This window comes from Hippocampus guttulatus, chromosome 1 (genome assembly GCF_054856545.1).
Source record: "Hippocampus guttulatus isolate MCC_2025c chromosome 1, RoL_Hgut_1.0, whole genome shotgun sequence".
In the NCBI taxonomy this organism is placed as follows: domain Eukaryota; kingdom Metazoa; phylum Chordata; class Actinopteri; order Syngnathiformes; family Syngnathidae; genus Hippocampus; species Hippocampus guttulatus.
In genome coordinates, this window is record NC_141261.1 from 23,387,895 (window position 1) to 23,403,481 (window position 15,587).

Consider the following 15,587-nt stretch of genomic DNA (forward strand, 5'->3'; position numbering starts at 1 on the left):
GCAGACCTCGACGAAGCAGCTATGACCTGTACACGCATACACATACACAACTGGACAACCACACGCGCATACACATCCTTGTTATCACCGTCTTCATCGCTCCGATTCTTTTTCCCCCGTGACGTGGTTCGATGATGCGGGGCGCAACGGTGACCGTGCGGCTGGTCATCATCAGCCGCGTCGCGGTTACCCTACCCTACCCCCCCCCCCCTTCCCATTCATCCCCCCCCCTATACATGTTATGTCTTGTGACTTGTTGTAACTGTCTAATGCTTATTCATGTGCTAGGGTCTTTTTTATCCTGGACTTAAATTATCCTCAGAAGAGGATAGTTCGAGCGTGGGGTTTTTTTCCCTCCGTTTTTTTTACCCAGCGTTTTTCCTTTCTGAATTCTGATTGTAATTTCCCCATTGCGGGACAAATAAAGGATATCTTATCTTATCTTATCTTATCTTTTCCAAATCTGCCACTTTAGGTGGCACTTGAATGTGTAGCATGACTGCTACTTCATTTTACATCGTGGGAATCAACAGGCCAGGTTTTCATTGGGTGTGACGTTCAACTGTGAGTTCAGCCCAACGTCACCCTGTGTTTCAAAATCAACAAAGTCGTTGCTCATTAATATCCGTACAAATATATTTTGGTAAGTACATTGACTCTCCAGTTTACATTGGTGGATTAAGGACTGAATAGACAATAATTTAGACATGTTGGGCCATATTTTCATGCTCAGCACAAATCTAGTATGTACCGTAGTCTAATTGTGCACATGGGTGGAGTTTTCTTTCTTTTGGTATTTTAGCAGACAGGCGCAGCAGGAAAGGGACAGTTGCCATTGTGGAAATGAACACAGCTGCCTTCTTTCCCAGCCAATGGAAGCGGCTCTCCTCATTCTTTTTAAATCAAGTGCAGGAGAAGCACACGGTCTACATGGTGGCAATCGGCGCATGCAATGTACATTTAAAAGGAACTGCAAGAAGATCTCCACTTACAGATGATGTCAACTTGGCCCCTGTGACGTGGGCACTTGGAGACCGCCCAATGGGGATGGTCTGAATAATATATTGAAGATGACAATTCAATGAATCGATTTCTGCAATGATTCAGAGTGACTGATGCACGCTGTTGTCATATTTATGAATGAAATACCAACGACATCCACCACACATCTTTGCGTTACGCCACAACTTAGACTTGCTTTTTTCTGATGTCTGCCAAATTTCTAAACATGATGAACTCGACTTGCTCTGGCACAACAATGAAGATGTGCCAATTTTTATGCCAAGCGCACATGCAAATCTCTTCCGAAATGGAGCCCATTATGCAAGGGGTTTCCCATATGTGAAGGTAGGGAGGGTAACGGAAAGATTTTAGAATTACTTAGCCTAAAAAGCAATTTACTAAGCCACATTTTTAACCAACGGAAGTGAGGTAAAAGTTTAAACAAGATATGATAGATATGTCCATCAATTGTGTTTTTATTGTTCATATGCTGTTGTTAAAAAGAGCAGTGTGTATTAAGCTGATCCTTTTTAAAGCAGTTACTTGAGCACCATAATTCGATATGTTCTCATGTGAACCTTGACACATAGCAGAGAGTGGAGCAAAGCATTTTTACTTCTTCTTTATTCACCAATGTAAAGAGAAATGTTGTTAGTTCCCCAGTTTGGACAGCCTTGGTGTAAAACTTTGCTCAAGCTGCAATGACGAACAGAAGACAAAAATGTATTTGGCGCAACATCTTCAGCCATCGTGCATCTTTTGCTTGCATGCAGCATCATCTGCTACTTGGTGGTTACACTGAGAAGAGATGAGGTGGAATTAAACAACAGTTCCTCCAACAAATGTGCAAAAGTCTCACTGTTTGAAAGTATGGCACTTCAAAATCAGCTTTCGTAAGATGCTACAATAACAGTCATTCAAGTAGCAAGTTCAAAGGCATTCGGGCCCGTTTCCATTTACTCCTTTTGGGGATTCCACATGAGTGATTGTTTTGTTTAAAGGCTTCATGACCTTGACATCATCTTGTCTTCCTGGACTCCAGGTGCGGGGATGGTCCGTTCTGATATCCACGATGGATGACAAGGTGGTGATGTCACCACGGGGACAGAAACTTGCAGTCATCATTCATCTTGTAGATTTCAGGTGGCTATGATTGCCCGTGCGTATGTATGTCATTTCAATGGGAGATTGTGAAATGGGTTCCCTGCAAACAAAACATTTTTCAATTGATTTGCACTGCTGAAAAATGTAAAAGACCACCTCCTGATGTAATGTTCACATCCACATTTGCTTTAAATGTAATAATGCTACAAATATTTGTTGTCAATAATCATGGACTTAATAGCTGTATTTTCTCTCATATTCAGTTTGTATATGCGGCTAAAGAAAAGAAAAAAAATCACATCCAGCTTTATTGCTCAAAAATTTCATTGCGTCTAACAGCCTCTTATGTAGTTATATATATACACACATACACGCTGTGTGCTTCTGTAACACCACTTTTAAGGATGATCTTATTTTTAATGAACATTTTAACCACTCTGCAGAATATTATTCACTAAAGTTATATGTAGTTTAGAAAGTGTAGTCTGGTGCAGTCGAGCTTGCCTCAACTTGGATAAGCTTTCCCTTCTCGCAGTAATGAACACTCAAAAGCAAACTTGATAAATTAATAAATGGCAAATTTTTATGCAGACATTTTACTATTATTGTTCGGAAGGAAGTTGCCCCAATAAATCCTTCAAATTTACATTTTTTAAACAACAACAAGAAAAAAAGAGTGAATCACAATACCTCTTGTCTGTCCCTATGGCGGAAGATGCTGAAGGATATGTGTTTGAATGCTATGCTTAATTGAGTTCTGACTCGGAGAAGCCCATGAGCCACCCCAAAATTTGGGTATGAAATGGAACATCAGTTTAAAATTCCTCTCTTCTTTTATAAATGTTAAGATGTCACTGACATTGAAAGAGTCAGCATTAAAGCACTATGGATGGTCTAATGCTGATGTCATGGTGTCATGGCAGGGAGTTTACCAAGTATGCACAGAATATCCCCTTGAAAGACTGATTTGCATTTAGCTGATTTTAGCAAGATTAAATATCAAAAATGTGCCATGTGCTTAAATGCAAAAATATGCTTTTCACGAATGGTTTGTTTCGTTGGGCAAAAAGCAGATACATGGTAAAGGGAATTATTCTTTTTTATGGGGAAAAACGTTTTTGTAGTTTATGCTCATGAGTTCTCTGAAAAGCCTAGTGAGCCACCTCAAATTTGGGCGTGAAAGGCAAATTCAGAAATGGACACTTCTCGTTTTAATGACAAGTGTTCAGCACTGAACATCCTCGCTCGGAATGATCACGTGCATTTACCCGAAATGGTCTCTAATGTACTGTATATTCTAAATGATCACATACAGAGACTCGCAATGTGTCCCATGCTGTCATTCATGTAAGATGAAAATGATCGCTTTCCGCTTCTCTCATTGCCTCTTCTTCTTCTGCTTGAGTGATTTCCTCCTCTTGACGATCATTTCGTGCAACTTGTCCATGCCCTCGTGCAGCCCCTCGCCGATGATGGCGCAGGCGGGCTGAACGTGGTACGGCGTGGACGGGCTCAGGTCGGACAGGGCCAGCTGCCGCTCGATGTCCGCCACGTCCAGGGCTCGCGGCAGGTCCTGCTTGTTGGCGATGACCAACAGCGGAGTCCCGTGGTTCTCGGAGAAGCGAGTGATCTTGTGTAGCTCGGCCCGGGCCTCCTCCAGCCTCTCGACGTCCACAGAATCCACCACGTACACGATACCGTCCGTGCAGCGGCTGTAGGGCTTCCACAGGGGCCGCAGCTTCTCTTGGCCACCGACGTCCCAGAAGTGGCAGCTGATGCCCCTGGAGGTGCCTGCACCGCCCAGCCGGATCCTCTCTGTGTTGAAGCCGATGGTGGGCACCGTGTTGACGAACTCGTTGAACCGGAGCCGGTAAAGCACGGTGGTTTTACCAGCAGAGTCCAAGCCTAGCATAACAATGTGCAGGGACTGGAAGGCTGCCAGGTTGGAGAAACTAGTCCCCATCGTGCAAGACCAGTGCCTGCATGCGCGGCATCAAGTCGGGGATGGAAGGATGCTTCAAAAAGGGCAGCGGCTCGGGAGGGTGGCGCAGAGGCACTCCAGCTGCCTAAATCAACATTTCATCTTCTCAACCTCCGCATCCCTGCATATTCGCGGGGTGGTGCATCGAGCACTCGTGACAACCCGTTGAAATGTCACATTACGTCCCCTCGTGCATCTGCAATGTCGCGGTGCTGAGTTTGCTAACCCACACGAGTGCGTTCCGCGTGTATGAAAAACAAGCCATGTAGCGACTAGAATGTTTGTAGCAGAATGGATGAGAACTGACATCCGGTTTTGGGAGGGAAAAAAACACTGTATTTGGCAATATAAAGTCAATCGCTTTTATTCTGAAACCTCGCGTGAACTATTTCCTCTGCACACAAACCCTTCACCAGATTTAGCCGAAGCATCCTTGCAAAGCTGTAAAGTTTTTTTAAAAAATCAAATAATAATACCAAACATTTTCTTTGTCTCTTGGGCGTCATTTTTTATTTATTCCAATTGCCCCACGGGGATAAATCAAGTTTTCTGAATCGGAATTATTTCTGTTCATTTTTGAAATTATGACGTTTGCGGTTTGTTTTAATCCATGCAGTCTTGGACCATTCTTCGCCACTAGATGACAGCAAAGTTTCGTCACATGAGAACGTGGCACTCGTATCGGAATGTTTTCTTATTTGAAGTTCAGGGAATAAAATTCACATCCAGCCACCGACTGACCCCATCAAAAAGACAGATAAACAAAGCCAGTGGCACGCAGATATACATATGCAATGAAAACAGAAGTTGAGAGTCAACAGAATCGGGGTGAAACTGGTGGAAGTTGTAAATAAAAAACAATGCCAATAATTTCAAGCCTCTCATACATCAACGTACAGCCGCGCAAAATAGGAATGGAGGGGGACTCAATGATGAGAGGCAAGTTTTCTTTCATCACACGAACTGAGTTTGCTCATTGAAAATTCAAATGTAGTCCAGTGGTTAGTGCGTCGACTTCAAAATGCAGGGGTAACGGGTTCGATTCCAGCTCCGGCCTCCCTATGTGGAGTTTGCTTGTTCTCCCCGGGCCTGTGTAGGTTTTCTCCGGGTACTCCGGTTTCCTTCCAAAAACATGCATGGCAGGCTGATTGGACGCTCTAAAATGTCCCTAGGTGTGAGTGTGGGCGTGGATCGTTTGTTCGTCTCTTTGTGCACTGCGATTGGCTGGCAACCGGTTCAGGGTGTCCCCCCGCCTACTGCCCGAAGACAGCTGGGATAGGCTCCAGCACCCCCCCCCCCCGTGACCCTTGTGAGGATAAAGCGGTTCGGAAAATGAATGAATGACTGAACGAAATTCAAATGTTTATTTTTACTTGTTACACTGGATGCGAAAATCTGTGTGGGAAATATTTGAATTCGTATTCGTAAAACTGATTCTGAAAAAATATACAGAATTGAATTTTCATTGAGGAGTTAAAAATCTGTACAATTCAAATTCAACAATACAAATTCTATGTATGTATTTCAAATTCAGATTTTCAATGTATTTTTTTTCCAAGTTTCGTGATAACAATGCAAGTATAAATCCTTCAGATTCAGTTTCTGGGGGCACAGTTGGACTCCACAAGGCGGTCACAAAGTCGCCATTTTATCTTTATTGAACTTGGAAATGTCTCATTGAGATTAAAAAAAAAATCAAAGGAGTCCTGGCAAAGAGGCAGCAATAAACACAAACTACAGTTATATATTCGGCACAGAATTTTCCAAAAACATTATGAAAAACAAATGCATATTGTTGAATTTGTCTCAAAAACTCAGTTTGGATTTAAAAGCAACAGCAGTTTGTTGACATACAAACACCAATGATATTCATGCCATGCAGTACACAATAGGAAACCATTTTACGCAGCTTCTTATTCTTTTGGGGCTTGGCGTAGAGATGTGATTTGGTTTCTGCTGAATGCTTGGCCTGAGCTACTCTAGTGGGATACAGGACCAGAGGCTACCCTAAAAGCCTAAGTTATTTATCACCTTTAACAGAAAGTTGTAATGTAGTAGTGTCGCAAAAGTCACTTTATGCTTCCCTTTTTCCTATTTCATATCAGGTATTTTTTTGGGGGGGGCAGATGTGAGGCCATGAATGAGTCAAGCAATTTTTTTCGCCATACCAACACACGTTTGTACATGACATGGCACAAAATACGATACCTGAGGCCACCAAGACTTGTGGAAAAAAAATAAAAATTTAAGAACAAAGTATAGTGTATTAAAATAAATATTGTATTTGACTTTCGGGGACAGAAAAATATCTTGAATCAATTTTACAACACGACTCCAATGTGAACTGTCGGGCAAGGGAACAATGTGCTGACTAAAAAGATGTCAAATGCTGCTGTCCTCACATGTGTCAGAACGATATCTGAAGCCAAATTGGAAAAAAGGATGTGTGTCGTGACTTTTGGGACACTTTGTTTATTGCTTGATGGATTGGTTTGAGCATGTTTGACAACTTTTAGTTGAAGAAATTCAAAATGGTCCTTGCATTCTTGCATTTTTCTGTTTATGTCAGTAGTAATCACGGTAACTCAGACAGCAAAGTCGCCATAGCCGGTGGGACAGAAGGCTGCACTTTGGAGGATGTCGAGGCAGTTGACCAGGATGAGCGTGCCAGTCAGGTGCTTCCATCTCTTGGTGATGGGATTCCTCATCTTGTCCAAACCCACGTGGAGCTCCTGGATGACATCGCGATAGCTGTCCCCAACGTGTGCTGCCCACGTCAAAAGGAAGTCATAGGCTGGTTTCCACATGGACTGATGGGATGCAGGGTAAGGTTTAGTGGCAATATAAATGTTTTGGGGAATAACTTACATGTTAAACAGAGGAAACTTTGCTCAATCCTCAAAATCAGATTGAGACTATTCTTGTGTGAACTATGAAAGTCAAGAGAGAGTAATGCCATTGTAAGATAAACTATTCACCATGATGTCACACTGACCTCTGGGTGGCAAAAGATGGAGCTCAAACACAACACTCTTTTTTCATGGTGAAATTAGCCATAGTCAATGTCTTTCCTTCAACCCAGAAGTACTAATCTGGTGCCTATTGTTTACAAATATTATGAAATTGGCCATAGCATTTTCGATCAGCAGCAATGACTTTGAGGAGCCAAACATGTTTGTATTTTTTTTCCCCAGATAACCCACAATCCCTGGCACTACCCTTCCATGTAAGACTAACCATGCAGCAGACAAGCTCTGTCATGGAGCACCTCTCTGTCCACCTTTCACAACACTTCTTTGAATATACTGTACACGACAGTGATGTGCTCTTGATGTAGAATAAGACTAAACCGGGACAATTCTCGCCTTGGTCACACATTGTGGTGTGTAATGATGTGATGTGTGTTTGCGGAGGAAAGCGCATACTTTTACCCAATTGTTTTCCATTGAATTGCCCTTACTTCCCATAAATGTCAATTCATTCACACAATTCCCCAAGAAAGTTTCAAATTTGGAATATTTCTCAAAATATCAAAGTTAACTCCTCAATAAGTTTTCCAGAAATATTACACACCTTTGTGACCCTACTTACCACTGCATCTTTTGAAGTCCTTTCTTGCCAGCGGTGTAAATAATTTCCGCTCCATTGTGTTATAAATTGGCCAAAATGCAGCTTTCAATATTCGACCTAAATGACAATCACCAGTAGGGTGTTCTCACCTCACTGTCCAGCACTCCGCTTTTATCACGATGCGGTGCCTCGTAATCTTCCATCTGCTGTCTGGACACCCGGGCCAGTTTTTCTGCAAGTTCCCTCCAACGGGATGCCACCTCCACTGCCGTGGTCAGCAGGACAAAGTCCAGTACCAATCTGGCGACAAGACCCTGGCAGTCCATCTTGAGCAAAGCCTGATGGGGTAGCAGGTAGGGTTAAGGAAACGAAAACTCAAGACCCCTAACTTGGGATGCAAGATTGTGGAAATACAGTAGTCGTTTAACATACAGAATGGGACTTTGCTAATATTTTTGGATGGAGCGGATGACTATTAACTCAACATTCCCACTTTTGCTCTTCAATGAAGCAATTTATTGTTCCATAAGATATTAAAAACTTGATGAAGTTATACTTTACAAATACATCAGATTTTCATGCATTTTGCATGCATGTGTACTTATGACCAAACAAAATGTTTATATGTATGCTTATAGCTTTCCATAAAGTTTCCCTCAATATCTCCTACAATTCCCAATTTAGCATCCCATGAAAATTTACAAGAAACCTACCGGAAACGTTCCACCAATTTGCAACGCTAATCCTGACACCCACAAGGTCAGTTTTCACTAGACTGAAAAACATTCGGAGATCCCTTTCATTTACCTCAGCTAAAGATAACAGCCCTGCCCGGCCGGCACGCTCTACTCTCCGTCACCACCTGGCAGAGCAGAGCGGCAGCCTTCTAACGTGCTGCCCTTCATCGACTGATTTAAGCTGCACAAAGGCTTGATTCTAAACATAGCTTGACAAATACACTTACACACACACACACACACACATACATAATCGGCTTCGGCCTGTGGCACGAGCACAATGGTCTTATATGCAATGAAGCAACTTTGCTTTGGACAGTCAAGTCATTTAAACCAGGACAAGATGGCCACGTGAAATTGAAGCGGTTTCAAAACAAAGTTCAGGATGTCCGAAGAGGCAGAACCTGAATCTGATATGGACAACCGAATTGGTCGAGGTTTCCACCCATCATCCTCCACTGACATATAAAGACTAGTTTCTAGATGATGGCGGTCAGAAGTGTTCATGCTCATCAAAGAAACTTTCCAGCTGTCTGTGGAGGTGTTGACGCGTCATCTTAAGTCACACTGAGGACAATTCTGGATGGTCCAGCTCCATTTATTGTCGAGCGTCTGATGCTGATGTCCATCCGATGTTTTAAAATGTTTTTTCGTGCATGATTCTGCTTGTAAACTCTTGTCTGTTGTAACCCAGTCTGGTGCTTGAAGAGATCTGCCGAGTAAGTGTCGGATGCCCCTCCAGGCCGCCTGCTCACATTTCACATGGGAGCAGTTGGAGGAAGGAAAACAGATCATGTTTTCTATGATTTTGCAGTTGTGAGTGTGGTGAGTGGATGAAGAAATAGGCTGTTCCTTGTGTTTAAAATGATGAGGGTAGAGTGGACAGAATGTGTGTGTTGCTAAATGATGAAAATGATCACGACCTGATATGATGGGGGTGCGTCCGCGCTCTTTGTTTTCTTTCGGTATCAGTTATCGCCTCCCACAGCTTCTCATGGCAGCATCCCCCATTTGGCAACCGGATTCCAGCCCAAAGCTGCCAACGCATTTTAATCCTGCTTCACTTGTGAGCACCAAAAAAGAATTAGAGGCTTATTTATTAGTCAAGGATTTTCTTTCAGGGTCTGAGAATTTTTGATTGAGCAATAACTATGTAAGGCTGGTGATGTTTTCCTGGCTTTGAGTGTCACCGCACGCCAAATTTACTGGGAAACACACATCCCAGACCCAGAGTGCTTTGCAGCTGCTCTGAGAACAGGAGCCTTTCAGTTGCAGTCCAAAGCGGAGTCATTTCGAAATGTTCAACATTGTCTGTTAACTTTAATTTTAACCTAGATATTCAATTAATTCTTTTGAAAACCCAACAAACAACATATTTACAAGGACTATCTCCATCAAAATCAAAAGAAGGCTGGACACTGTACCTTCTCTGCCACAGCCTTTCTAAGCTGACATATCCACTGCTTTTTATGGAAGGTACGGATGCAGGATGGGGGGGGGGGGGGTTGCACTTGCTCAATCAAGTGCAACCGGCTTCTGACATAGTATCAGAAAGGTATTAAAGGCATAAGGCCGAGAGCCGTGACTAGAGTGAAGTTCACTCGCCATGCCCCATTTGTGTTGAAAGCAGTTACGGCTCTTGCGCTGAACTCACCACACATCTCTCTTTATATATACATGTATATACAGTATATATACAGTATATATATACACAGTATATATATGCTTAAAGGAGGATACTGTATTGACTATGCAAATACACACTTATACACACATACAACATGCCAATGTCCAGCTTTGATGAATTATGCCACTGATGTACTGAAAATGCATTGTAAAAGTATGCTGTGTTTGAAGTTGAATGTCTTCCTTCTAGAAAGTTGGGGATTACGTGGAAGTCCTGTGCATTTTGGAAAGTGGTTTCACAATCAACTGATGGACCCACTTGTTGCTAAGACGATACGTTTACTCACCATCATCAGCTCCCGCTGAAACGACTTCCTCACTTGGTTCTCCACATTGGTGCACTCCTCTTTGAGTTTCTCCAGAACACATGCTACCTTCTCTGGCTCATTGTCCAGCTCGGTCCGACAGAAGTAATGAAGTGACAAGTTCCCATAGCCCAGTGCGTCAGCAAACGCCCTCCAGTTTCCCACATTCTCCATCAGGACTGTCCTCACAGTGGCATAGATATATGTAAGAAATTTGCAAGGTTTGAGAATTTGCTCCAGCAGCATCATTGTTGTCAGGTCCGGCCCACACCAATGAATGGGCTTGACCTTTCCCAAAACCAAAACGTTCTTGGCGTGGACAAGCCCCATCTTGCCCTGATAGTATCCAATGTACCACTCTTTTGTGCGCAACTGCCCCCTTAGCTTAATTTTTTCCTCACTAAGCAGGGCGATAACATCGCCCTTCTTGTACTCCAGTAAGTAGTTGCTCTTGTGCTGCCGTATTACAGTTTTAATCAGCTTGCCAAATTTGAGGCTAGTAATGCAGCGATCCTGAAATTTGGGGTATTTAGAAGTGACAGCCAGTGGTGACAGGGTGATCTTGTCCATCTCTCTTTTTTTCAAGAACCTCCTCTGGCCTGTCGGCTTTATTCCAGACTGTGGCGGCGGTTGTGGCGTTTGGATGCAGAACTGGGTGATTATGCAGTCCAGTGTGTCCTTGACTTGGATCCTGAGAGTGAAGTCTGAGATGGTGTTGGGATCATGTGATGACACCATATAGATGAGCCGGCTGACCTTGCCTCGTTTAAGTTGGAATCCCCGGATGACCCCAGCCCCGTCGCAGGCTTTTACCTGATAGTTGGTTACGTTGGGGTACAACCCTACCTGGAGGTCTTGGGGAAACCCCAGGGGAAAATGTTGCTTCCCCCACAAGTGGAGGGTGACTGGAGGGCTGGAGCAAGCTAAGCAACCAACCTCACTCACCACCAAGCTCTTTGGGGCGCAGTCATGACCAAACATGGCCACGACTGTCTTAAAGGAAGGATGGATGTGCTTGGGTCCATAAACACCAAGTGTTACCTTTCTCTGCATGTGATCCCACACGGTCATGCAGTGACTGATGTACAGGGACTGAACCACAATCGCCACATACATGCACGGCTCAAGACTGTCCAGGCGTACTTGGACCATGTCATTATAAATGTAACAACCCGGAATGGGCTTGTAAGGCCCATCTTTGCAGTCACTCCTAACACAAAGTATCTTGGCAGAGTGCCAGCCATCCTCCTTTAACGTGACAGATACTTTAATCTCCAAAGTGACGAAAGACCTGATCTCCATGTTGCTGAGTTTGATCTCCACCACCGGGCTGACAGTGGAGCAACGGTCGTTGTTGAGTTCCAAGGGAAGATCCAGTAAGGCGCTCATGGAGACCTGCTGCTGGTCACCCTGACAAATGTGACCTTCAGGAATGTGCATGGTGATATGGGTGTCAGGCAGCTCAACAACACCTCCGCTGCTCCCCAACCGGCACACAATGCTGGTCTCAATCGGTTGGGTCTGACCCCAACCTGGATTCTGGCCCAGCGATTGCAGGTCATGGTACGACCTGGCCAGCTTTCGGTGGTTGAGCCATGCTGTTCGGAAGTCCTCACGGCTCTGAAATTCCTCTGGCAAAGGTGCCTTCAGGCCCGTGAAGAAACAAGAGGAAGTTATGTTTGGATTAGATTGTCCTTGTAGAACCGAAAGTTGGGAGAGACTCTGTGAACGTTTACTCTTTGAAAAAGTATTATCCCTGTGGAGGTGTTGCATTGCTTGGTTGCGATGACTGCTATTCTTGGTGTCAAGGTTGGAGTTGCTTGGATGCGCAAGAGTGTCTAAAAGAATCAGATCAGCAGAGTTAGTGACACTTGCTTCGCTGTAATTCCAATCTAATGGATGGATGATGGCGTTATCAGAAAATGGATGCTTGTTGTTAGTTGGCGAGGGTTTAAAAGTCGCCCCTGTCCACTCTCCGAACGCTTCAAAGTCCTTCAGCATCCCTTCTTCCTCTCCAAGACTGTCACTGAGCGAACCATTCCTGAAGTTGAGCACTGTGACATAAGCAGCAGGGATGTATCCCATCTCTCTGTTGTTGTGTGCGTACCACCACTCGCCGCCTGATGTGTCCAGAACAAAGAGTCGATCTCCTTTGGAGAATTTCAGCGTGCTTAAACTTCTGGGCAAATAATCCTTGATGGCGATCACTTCCTGTGCAGCCCCATAGGAGACAGATGTGTCCAGTCTTAAGGCACTGGGAGAAGGCACTGAAAGCAAAAGAGATCAACAATAGTCAAATAAACTACATGGACACAGCTCAAATAACAAATCAATACACAATTCTATGAGACAGCGAGTGTTTAATCTGAATATGTAGCAACATGTAGCAACTTGAGGAGGCTAAGCGGGCAAGGTCCAGAAATACTTGGTATAAGAGCGCTTGAGGGGCCTGAGCCAAACTCCATCAAACATCTTCATCACGTACAGCGGCGATTGTGAGCTAACATCAGTGACCTCTGAACGCACAGATGCTGTTCTTTATAAATGCACACAAATGCGACAAACACTCTGAAATCATGCTTTCTTCCCAAAGGAAGAGTTCGAATGAAAAAGGGAGACCACCCCCACAATTTCCACTTTCTGTTGGCCTGCTTATGTGTGTTTGTTTATTTAGCAAGGAGCGTTTGAAGCTGGAGAGGCTTGTACAAGATTCCACCCCCATTCCAATAATTCTATCAAATGAAAGTTTTCAGGAAGAACAATACAAGTGAAAAGACAAAAAATAAATGTAGACAAAGTACGAAAACCGTCAGCTCACAAAGAGCCCTTTCCTTCCTCTGTTTCAGCCAGTTGTATCTTGTGTTTTGAACACAAACTTGTCATGAAAAAGGGAATAAATTTCCTCTTATTCAAATTGAAAGCACTTCTAAGAAGAACAACTTTAATGGCAGAAGAAGTACATAATTGAAGGCATAATCTACTATTTCTAGCTCAGCTCCTTAGTGCAACAGAGCATAAATGCACTTCAATCAGTGAAGCAATTTACACTTTGTATACAGTATGGCCAGGTTATTCCTTGATATCTAACTTTCGTATACCGCAAGATTCCCTTGGAGGAATACCTGATGCCATATGTGCCAATCATCAAGACAACATGACTCAGCGGGTCAAAACAATTACCGGTACATGAGAGCAAATGAAATATTTGTATGAATGAATCATACCTGAAGAGAACATTTCATCGACTTGTGGGAGGCCAGCTGGAGTCCCCTCGCAGAGATCCACAAGCATCCCCTCAGACTTGCAGCGAGGGAGGACGTGATTGCTGCTCGTTGTGCTGATGATTCGGTGGGCAGCCATGGCCAAGCCTCATTCAATGCTTCTCATCTGGAGAGGAATGAAAAGATGTTTTTTTGGACTGGAGCATTCAATGCTGAAAACAGCTCTGAACAAAGAAATGGTCTTACAATCAATAAGTATCTAGAGATAAAATGAAAACTTTAGCTACCGAGTTAGCACACGCTTGAAAATCGGAAATGAAATGTGGCTGATGTCAGCCATGACAAGGAGCTCAAGGTCAAATGTTTATTAAATATTTATATCATCAATGTTATCTGTGGGTGGCACGGTGGGTGGCTAGTTTTCTAGCATATCGTTTTGATTTTGGGCTCCAGCTCTCCTGTGAGGAGTTTGCATGTTCTCCCCATGCCTGTGTGGTTTTCTCTGGGTACTCCGGTGTCCGCCCACATTCAAAAAAACATGCACAGTAGGTTGATTGAATGCTCTAAATTGTCCCTAGGTGTGAATGTGAGCGTGAATGGTTGTTTTTCTATGTAGGCCCTGCGATGAGCTGGCAGCCAATTGAGGGTGTAGCCCAACTAATCCGCGAAGACAGCTGGGATAGGTTCCAGCACACTCACGACCCTCGTGAGGATAAGTGGTTCGGATAACGGATGGATGGATATTATTTGTGTTTATGTGCACATTTTTCCAACTCATAGTACTGAGTTTTGAGATCGACACAATATGTGTCAAAATTGTATGATCTTTTTTAATCAATTTAGCTTTGCTAAGGGACTATGTTTTTTATTTGTTAAATTGATTTCAAAGAAAAGTAGACATGTTTACATGAAAGTGCTAAATTTGAATGAAAATAAGTGGAGAACAGAGTAAATATCATACTTTCGAACTCTTAATAAAGAAATAAAGAAAATATTTACCTTTCACATTTAAATAACCCATTGAGAAATACTTAATTCTGAATTTTCCACTTTTATACACACGCACACACACACACACACACACACACACACAAGCGCATGTCAAATAAAGGATTTCCAGATTAGCTGGTGACCTTACTGGCAGGGCTAAAACACGGTCACTAATTTACTGTGGCATGAATACAAGATTCCTCGATTCAAAGTATTTCGAGTGAATTAAGGTGGAAATCTGACATAACACTTCACACCTGCTTTGCATTTTATTCATTGCTGTGACTGTGTGGTGATTATCATTTTGTAATCATTGACATTTTACAAGTACCTTTTTTTTTTATCATGTTCAGAGTCACCTCACATTCATCATATTTTGCAATGTGTGGACCTGTTAGCAAAAACAAAAATAAACGTATTTGAGTGAAATGATATCATTACAAGTGTGTGCGGGTGGGGTGGGGGATACCATTAAAAATAAATGTGAAGCTGTGAACTGACCACTTGCTGCTTCAAAACCGGTCCACTGTGACAAAAATCCACAATAATCCACAGTCATTGTCAGTGCTCATTTCAGTTTCTTTTCTTTCTTCTATGTTGCCTCGTTTTAAGATTCTAATAACAAGGTTGATGGCTCAAATGAAATCCCTCCTCCCGGTCCAGAAGTTTCAATCCACCAGACTGAAGGAGGTTGCTCCTGCTGCTGTACGTGTGAGATGTGGGCGTGGTGACGTCAGAGCAGGGGTGGAGCCACGGGCACGCGACCGCTCAGGTTGCAGCTAAATGCGACTATCAATGGACTGATAGGATAGGTTTCAAAGAGTAAATGGTGCAATTCTTAACTGGTCTTTTATTTTAATTTTATTTGAAGATACACCGCTACAATATGTTTTTACATGATTTCAAGTAAGAAGGCCCGCTTTCACGTCATAGGGGTCAAAGTCGGACCTGCTTGAAAGATACAAATTCCCTGGCAGCCCACTCCCATCAT

The 15,587-nt window shown here is 43.3% G+C and overlaps 2 protein-coding genes across 2 annotated transcripts; both read right to left on the reverse strand.

The window, feature by feature from the left end:
• Positions 1-1,460: 1,460 nt before the first annotated feature.
• LOC147211039 (ADP-ribosylation factor-like protein 4C) lies at positions 1,461-4,362 on the reverse strand. The gene is made up of 2 exons (XM_086120791.1): positions 3,420-4,362; positions 1,461-2,206 (listed from the first exon to the last, which is right to left on the reverse strand). The coding sequence occupies exon 1, from the start codon at positions 4,067-4,069 to the stop codon at positions 3,485-3,487; it is 585 nt and encodes a 194-aa protein (XP_085976917.1). The 5' UTR covers positions 4,070-4,362; the 3' UTR covers positions 1,461-2,206; positions 3,420-3,484.
• Positions 4,363-5,437: 1,075 nt separating this feature from the next.
• On the reverse strand, positions 5,438-15,261 carry sh3bp4a (SH3-domain binding protein 4a). Its single transcript, XM_086120803.1, has 5 exons — positions 15,098-15,261; positions 13,610-13,772; positions 10,368-12,652; positions 7,807-7,995; positions 5,438-6,897 (listed from the first exon to the last, which is right to left on the reverse strand). Exons 2-5 carry the CDS (start codon positions 13,743-13,745, stop codon positions 6,673-6,675), a joined length of 2,835 nt encoding a protein of 944 aa, XP_085976929.1. The 5' UTR covers positions 13,746-13,772; positions 15,098-15,261; the 3' UTR covers positions 5,438-6,672.
• Positions 15,262-15,587: the final 326 nt, after the last annotated feature.

Excerpts from the sequence above, each read along its gene's own strand:
- LOC147211039 (XM_086120791.1), bottom strand. The coding sequence starts at position 4,069 with ATGGGGACTAGTTTCTCCAACCTGGCAGCCTTCCAGTCCCTGCACATT.
- sh3bp4a (XM_086120803.1), bottom strand. The coding sequence starts at position 13,745 with ATGGCTGCCCACCGAATCATCAGCACAACGAGCAGCAATCACGTCCTC. Across the intron at positions 12,653-13,609 it reads CGATGAAATGTTCTCTTCAG|TGCCTTCTCCCAGTGCCTTA; the intron begins GTATGATTCATT and ends TTTTGCTTTCAG. Across the intron at positions 7,996-10,367 it reads TTCAGCGGGAGCTGATGATG|GCTTTGCTCAAGATGGACTG; the intron begins GTGAGTAAACGT and ends CTACCCCATCAG.